Raw genomic sequence first — 8,389 nt, 5'->3', positions numbered from 1 at the left:
AAGAGCTTCAATTCGCGTATTGCTCCTCCGACATCATCTCGTAGAGAGTTTGAGACTGAGATTGAGAGTAAGAGTGAGTCAGAGGTGTTGGTTGTGGTGGTGGAGAAGAGGAAGGAGAGTAAATCGAGAGCGTGTGGTGGTCTAAGAAGGAGAAAGAGAAAGAGAGTGGAAAGCTCTAGAGAAGAAAGACACGACAAAATAGAGAGCGAGAGAGAGAAAAAGAAAAAGAAAATATTAAAAGACTATAGCATCTTGCTACAATAGGGTGTCAAAGATGAGATTCTACTGTAACTCAATGCTAAAATTTTGAAGATTTAGCATATTTGATATATGTGTGTTTTTATCATTTGAAGTACTAAAAATGCTAAAAAAATAGCATTTAGCATTTTTAGCACCTTTGATAAGAATGCTCCAAACTAAGTTCGTTTGCGTGTAAAATTTTTTCTGAAAGATGAAAACATTTTCAAGTAAAATATTGATTTTCGTGTTTGATTGTGTTTATGAAAATATTTTAAGAAATATTTCCTAGTCTCTTGTAAAAAAAAAAAAAAAAAAAAAAAAAAAAAACTTCTAGTAGTGTTTGACACTACATAAAATAAAAATTATCTATTACTTATATGAAAAATAAATAACTCAAAAACCCTCAAAACATCTAAAATGATTAGGATACCATCAAAACCATTAAAATAATCAAAATATCTCTATAATCACTCAAATAATAATAAATAATAAAAACTATAAAATGTCCTTAATTTTCAAAATATCACTAGAACCACAAAAATGATGAAAATACCCTAGAAACTTCCAAAATATCAAATTACTCAAACCTCTAAAATGATCGAAAATAACCTACAATGTCCAAATTGACCAGACTACTCATGGATCTCCAAAATGAGGGGAAAAATGATTTCAAGGTTGATTTGGTCTTTTTGGAGGTTTCAGAAGTGTTAGTTCTAGGGATATTTGGTAATTTTGAAAGTTTTTGAGATATTTGATTATTTTTATGTTCTAGAGGTAATAAAACATTATGCACATGTCACTAAATTCCAGACTTTTAGTCATTTTTTAGTTTTCAAGAGTATTGTAGTCATGTTAGGTGTCTTATGTGTATATTTATAATTTTGAGTGTTTTAGAAGTATTTTGGTCATTTTGGATGTTTTAAGGGTATTGTGGTCATTTTAGATTTCGAGGTATATTTTTTTCAATCAAAGATTTTAGGGATAATTAGGTCATTTCAGGGGTTTCAAGGGGTAATTCATTTTAGAGGTTTATGTGCTAAAGGTTTCTTTTAGATCGTCCAAGTGGTTGGCTTTGTCCTTGCTTTTCACCAACATATCGTCTACGTATACTTCCACATTCCTTCCAATTTGGCGAGAGAACATGCGGTTCACCAATCTTTGGTATGGGGCTCCTACATTCTTCAATCCAAAGGGCATAACTTTGTAGCAGTATAACCTTTGGCTGATAACAAACGAGGTCTTCTCTTAATCGTCTTCGTCTATAAGAATCTGGTTGTATCCAGAAAATGCGTCCATGAAACTTAAGAGCTTGTGTCTAGTAGTTAAGTCTAGTAGTTGATCAATCCTCAGCAAGGGGAAGCTATCCTTTGGGCAGACTTTGTTTAGGTCTATGAAATTGACGCACATTCTCCGTTTACCATTACTCTTCTTTACCATGACCACGTTTGCTAGCCAATCTGGATAGAAGACTTCCTTGATGAAATCAGCTTCTAGTAACTTCTCTACTTCTTCAGTTACAGCTTTGTTGCACTTTGGTGCAAATATTCTCCACTTCTGCTGTACAGGTTTGCATTTTGGGTTGACGTTGAGACGATGTTGTATGATCTTCCTATCAATTTCGGGCATATCTTTGTGTTTCCAAGCGAAAACATCTAGGTTTGCCATTAAGAAGGAAATCATCTTCTCTTTCTCTAGAGTTGGGAGTGTTGATCCTATCTTCAATACCTTCGTTGAATCCCTAGGACGATCTCAACTTCTTGTGGTGTTTCTGACGATTTGGGGATGGGCTCTGGTTCATTAATCACCCACGTGTGGTTCTCCCCAGATGTTAAGGCAACTTGGTAGCATTCTCTTGCTAGAACTTGGTCTTCTCTGATTTCTCCTACTCCATGGGCTGTTGGAAACTTCACCTTCAAGTAATATGTTGACGTCGCTGCTCCTAGTCTATTGAGTGTAGGTCTTCCTAAGATAATGTTGTATGTTGAAGGGCAGTCAACTATGAGGAAATCAATTTCCTTAGTGACCTGTGCTGGGTAAGTTCCTGCAATTACGGTTAGAGTGACGATGCCCCTAGGGACGATTCTATCCCTTGTGTAGCTTACCAGGGGTGAGGTGAAAGGCCTGATCCTTTTCTTATCCAGTTTCATTAGTTGAAACGCAGGCAAGTAGATGATATCTACTGAGCTTCTGTTGTCGATGAGCACTCGGTGATGTTGAATTCTTCTACTCTGAGCATGATTACTAGTGGATCATCATGGGGTTGCCTGATGCCATGACTGTCTCTCTCTGAGAAAATGATATTAGGCTCGTCATTCTTTGGCATCTTCATTGGAAAGAGCTACGAATGGACATTGTTTATTTCTCTCCCATGGGCTTTTTTCAAGAACTTCAGTGTTTCCGCCTGCCGTTAGCCCTCCCGAGATCGTCTTTATCTCTCTTGCAGGAGGTTTGCTATCTCCTACTCCCTGAGTTCTATCCTAATCGCCCTTTCACTGCTATTTGTGGGACTTTGTCTTCCTGACACATTTCTGTAACTTTCCTTGCAGGATTAAAGTCTCCACTTAGTCTTTCAAATGCCTACACTCATCGGTGCGATGCCTATGGTCCTAATGGAACCTACAGTTCTTGTTCTTGTCTCTTTTTCCTACTAGAGTATTGATTGGTTTTGGCCATTGTAGGGAGAGATCGTCCCTTATCTGCATAAGGGCCTACGCAATTAGCATTATTAGAGGAGTAAAGTTAGTGAACTTTAGCTTCCTGTCTAGAAGTTCCTTCTTTTTCCCTGTGCTCTACCCAACACTTTGTGTCTCTTTCTTCTTATCGTGATTGCCGCTTGTTCCTTCGTCTCTCTTCCTTTTTCCTTTCATTTCTTTTGTGAGCACCGTATCTTCTGCATTCATGTACTTCTAAGCTTTTTGAAGCAACTCTACAATTTGGTGGACTTTTAGTGATTGAGAAGAAGAAATCCCCGGGTAGCAACCTTACTTGGAAAGTTATTAGGATGACTTGATCTCCAGTTTTGTCTACTTGCAGTAGCTCCTTATTGAATTGGGTAACGTACTGTCTTAGTGATTCTTCTTCTACTTATTGAATGTTGAGAAGATGGCCAATTGGCTTTTTGTGTCTTGCCCCTTAATGAAATGATGAACAAAACCCTTGCTGAGTTGTTCGAAATCTGCAATAGTTCCTAGGGGTATCTTGCTGAACCATACTCTAGCTACTCCTTTCAGTGTTGTTGGGAATGCCCTTCACATCACCTTGTCTGGAGTTATCTACAATAGCATCAGTGTCTTGAATGGTTCAGTGTGATCCAAGGGATCCTTGGAACTGTCATACGACTCTAACTGTGGGAGATAGAATTTTGGTGGGAGGGTCCAGTTTAGTACTTCAGTAGTGAATGATGAGTCCGTCCTTCGAATCATCCCATCTAGATTCTCCCCATCTTTGTCCTTCATAACACTTTTTAGCTCATCTATCTCATTCCTCATATTGTGAAGCTCATCCTCCATTCTGGAGGAATCCTCTCCTGAGGTCCTGTCTCGTTTATTGGCTTGAGAGTTTGATTCTTCCCCATTTTGGTTTTCACCTGTTCCCTGGCATTATGCGTTTTGTGATTACATTGTTTTTCGTAGTTCTTAATGTTGGCGACTCAGCTCTTCCACATTAGCTAGGAGGGCTTGGATTTGTTATTGTTGCACAGCTTCTAGCTGTTGTGCAGTTTATGCTTCCATCTCGTACTTCAAGGAACTCTTTTGTCACTAGGAAAGATGGCTTGATTGATTAACGTTCCCCACAGACAGTGCTAAACTGATGATGCAAAAAAAAAAATAAATAATTGAGCTCCTCGTCGTAGCGGATGGATGAAGCAGTGATTGCGGTAGTTTGTGTTAAAGGAAAACCTGCAAAACGAACTAGGTGAAAGAGTAACACGCTGGTGTGGCATTAGCCAAACCGCCTCTGATGCTTAAGCCAATAAGGGAGAAAGACTTTAGAAACAGACTGGAGAGTGATTTTTGTAGAGTATTTGTGTGTACCTTTCACTTCTACTGCTTTTTCTTTTATAGTTGTGTGCCTCACTATTGGGCAATGAATCGTTGTATTTATGTTTAACAGCTAGTGTGTTACAAAATCTTGGTCTGAAGTTCACAGCTCATTCTGTGACCGTTGCTTCGTCCGTTACATTTTGTCATTGTACGTTATTAGATCCTTTAAACACAACCAGATTGTAAGGTTGAAATTTATCAACCATCTTGTTGGCTTTATTTTGTGCCAATTTTCTTGTAATTTAGCACTTAATAACCCTATATTTAGGTGGGGTTCATGTAAGGGTAGTGTGTGAAGAGAGTGTGAAGAATTGCTTATCTGTGTGCAAAGAAGCAGGGACTCGTGGTTAAGACTCGTGACTGACTTGCGGCTTGCAAGCCGCCAAATGCTGTGCACGTGAGAAACATGTAGGGAGGTGAAGGGTCACGCCAGCTGTCGTACTATAGGACAAAAGTCCCAGGCTGGCTAGGCCGTTATCTTGCGACTTGAACTTGCGACTTGGACCAGTCGCGAGGCCAAGCCGCCAACCAACCCTGTTTGGAAAAAACTGACTCTTCATATTCCAAACACACACCACTATATATAGACCCTTATACCCACGAAATGTAGAGAGCTTCTAGAGAGAATTTTGTGAGAGAAACCCTAGAGAAAAACAAGATTGCCTCATCCCCAATCTTCATTAAGAGACTCTTCAAATTCCTCTACTCTCTTCCTCTCCATGGATACATCCTTGAGAGGTTCTTGACCAAATCCGTTTCTCATCACATCCATGTTTGTGAGAAGGTTCATTTGGTGCTAAGGGAAGCAGTTTGGAAGGGACCAATGGTTATTGGTTAACGCTATGGGTAATAGCGGAATTCGGTAAGCTAGAAAAGAAAAAAATTCGGCATAACCTCGTTAGAGTAAGAAACTTGGAGGGCTTAGGTACCTAGGTAGATTAGGCTTAGAAGGTCTATTGCTGTTCATGTATCCCAACTACATTTTCTAGTAGATTATTGACCGCTTGGAGGGCAGCGAAGAGGTTTTACGCCGAAGGCTTCAGTTTTCTCTTCGATAACACATCGAGTATTGTCCTTGTGTTTGCATCTCTCTTCCTTTATCTTTGCAATTTATTTTATGCTATGGATGTGATTATATTTGGCTTAGATTTTTTATCAATTCTGTGTTTGGCTTATGTTCATGTTTCGTACATTAATTGTTTAATAATAAGCTTGAATTGATTTTTTGTAATTTGGGGTCTAAACGTTCAAGGGTGTTTTACACACATTTTGAACATTCACAGATTAACCTAGTTATTTAGCTAAGTGATTACTTAGTCAAATTATGTAGATCTAGGTTAGCACAAATATATTATATCATTGAATAGTGTGGAAAATAAAGAACACAACGATATGATAACCCAGGAAAATCAAACCGGTAAAAAACCTGAGAAGGATTTAACCTAGCTATCCTCAAGGTAAAACAAATCCACTATGAAAGAATTAAAGTTTACACAATAACGACTTAGACCACTAACATCCTATTTCTATCTCGAGTAGGAAATTTACTATCACAACCACGTGACAGCTCTGAGTCCACAAATTACTTCTTTCTTGGATTCCTAGCAAGCACAAGCACTTTTGCTTGTATATCTTTAAGCTCTTGAATCTACAACTGAATTGATCACCAAACTCTTGACATCAATCTTAAGATTGAAAACCCTAAGTGTATGTGGAGGCAAATACCTCTAGATCTCACAAGAGATTCACACACAGCATAAAAGGCAACCTCAAAACGTGGCTAGAGTTTTTCCTTTTATACTTAAGGCAAAACATAAAACCCTACACGTCAAACGGGCTTGGGTTGAGTTGGAAAATTCTATAGAAAAACAATCTGTACGAGTTTCGATTGATCGAGTCTAATTTTCGATCGATCGAGCCAGACAGATTTACACAGTAAATCCTGCAGTACACTAAATTCCAACTTTACACTTTAAACATACTTTGAGCAAGTATAAAACAAGACTAAACGTTTTGATCATGGTTTGCCAAAATTACAAATTGAAGTTCTAATATATTTAAACCTAAAGTCTTGGAACCCAACAAAATCCCCCCTTTAGCAATCCATGACAAAACACAAACTTAAGCAAAGTGCTCAAAGTTTACAAAAAACAGGCCATTACAAAAACATTGTCCAACAAAAAAAATTCAACTTAACTACTATCTATCAGTTGTATGTGTAGACAGTAGCATGACTGAATCAACCTGTATATTCCTGAAACACTCAATAAACGCATAAACGCATGTGTGGAAATACAAGTAACACAAAATAACTTCTTGATTTCACATAACACAAAATAAAGACATATATCATGAATAACCTTATAAATATAAATCAATAAGCAATGTGAAACAAGAAACATATATAAATACATCATAGTATATCCCCCTATAATGGACAACCCAAAACAAACAACAAAAATACATCATGAGCCAAAAATATAGATACACAATGAAGCACCTAGATACAATTTAAAGCTCCACAACTCCAAAACAATAAAATCTCCCCCTAACAATAAAATCTCCTCTCCAAATGTAGTCCCCCTTTTTGTGATGAATTGCCAAAGGGCACTCACTCATCATCAAAAGGAGGTGGCGAAGGTGATCGTCTAATACTCTCCAAATTCGCCTGTAAGGCACAAAGCTCATTAAGCATGTCCATCAAAAGCTGACCATGAGCCGCCTAAACTGTCATGACAATCTCCAACATACGATGGATGTCTGAATCATCCGAAGTAGAAGGTGGAGGAACAACAGCAGCACCACCAGGATTGACAGACGCCTTAGCAAAAGTATCACCTATAGAAAAAGAAGGAGAAGGTGCGACACCAGAAGACTCAACCCTAGGGTGTTTAGAGCTAGCTCTCATTTGAGTAGCCCTTTGCCTAAGAAAGGTGGCACCTATGGGAGCTATGATATGAAGGGGCTTAGACGCAGGAAACTGCTCTAATCCTAAATGCAAAAGAATCGGATGAATAAAAACTGGAAAGAAAAGAGCATCAGCAGTAGAACTACTCTTATAAACCTCAATCAAAGAATGAATGAAAAGATGAGGAAAAATTATAAGAACGTCTGTGACAAGGGCATACAAAAATGCACATCTCTCTAAAGGAATAGTGTGTAGGTGAGAGATAGGCCAAATGGAATGGCAAGAAATCTGGAAAAAGAGATAATGAGTCTCGGTCAATTCGTGAGAAGTGATCCGAGGATCAGAATCCCACTGGATAAAAGTACCATTAATAAATGACATAATGTCATTTAGGGGAGGATGCTAGACCAATGGCACCCCAAGAGCATCAGCCATTACCAAAGGAGTAATGGTGTATTGTTCACCTTGTATCCAACTATTCACCTGAATGCTGGAATCATAGGAGTGGACAAAAAGGTTTGAGTAGAAGTCTCTGATCAAGGTAGCCGGAAGAGGATGATCAACATCCAACAAAGGCAACTAGCCCCCACGGTCAAAGTTTCTCCTAATCTCACCATCTAACTCATCTAACAAAACCTTCCTCTCGGCCTAGACATTCCTACGAATATTCAACTTCTCATAAGCTTCTTGGTTTTTCTCACTTAGGAACCTCTCACTATCAAAGGTGGGAGAAGAAGTAGAGGTGGAGGTCTTATGAGCTCTAGTCTTCCTAACCATGATGCTAAGGATCAAAAGGACAGACACAAAAGAGACAGAGAGAGAAAAAAAAACAAAAACCAAGGGCAAACTGCAAGTTAGCACAAAAATATATAGAAAATAACTACCTATATGATGCATGAACAATATCAACACATGATGTATGCTCTAATGCAGTAAGAAACACATGGTGCGTGCTTTAATGCAGTAAGAATGAGTTCAATTTCACTTTAAAATCAATAAATTGGCTTGACCATAGAGTTTATATAAAAAATCCCAATGTTTGAAAACCCACTTTCAAAAATCCAACAAATTGACCAAATTGATCATTACACAAGATAGATAACATAAAATAATGATAAAATCAATCAATCTAACAAGTCAATTTCATCAAATTAAGCTCAATTGAACAAAACCCCAAATTGGTTGGTTTCAAGCCCTA

The 8,389-nt window shown here is 38.1% G+C and overlaps 1 protein-coding gene across 1 annotated transcript; it reads right to left on the bottom strand.

Moving 5' to 3' along the window:
• Positions 1-1,485: 1,485 nt before the first annotated feature.
• LOC112022458 (uncharacterized) lies at positions 1,486-2,387 on the bottom strand. The gene is made up of 2 exons (XM_024055053.1): positions 1,966-2,387; positions 1,486-1,849 (listed from the first exon to the last, which is right to left on the bottom strand). Exons 1-2 carry the CDS (start codon positions 2,385-2,387, stop codon positions 1,486-1,488), a joined length of 786 nt encoding a protein of 261 aa, XP_023910821.1.
• Positions 2,388-8,389: the final 6,002 nt, after the last annotated feature.

Source organism: Quercus suber, unplaced genomic scaffold (genome assembly GCF_002906115.3).
Source record: "Quercus suber isolate HL8 unplaced genomic scaffold, Cork oak 2.0 scaffold_301, whole genome shotgun sequence".
Classification (NCBI taxonomy): Eukaryota; Viridiplantae; Streptophyta; class Magnoliopsida; order Fagales; family Fagaceae; genus Quercus; species Quercus suber.
The sequence above is the reverse complement of the archived record's forward strand: the minus strand, read 5'-3'. Positions and strand labels throughout refer to the sequence as shown.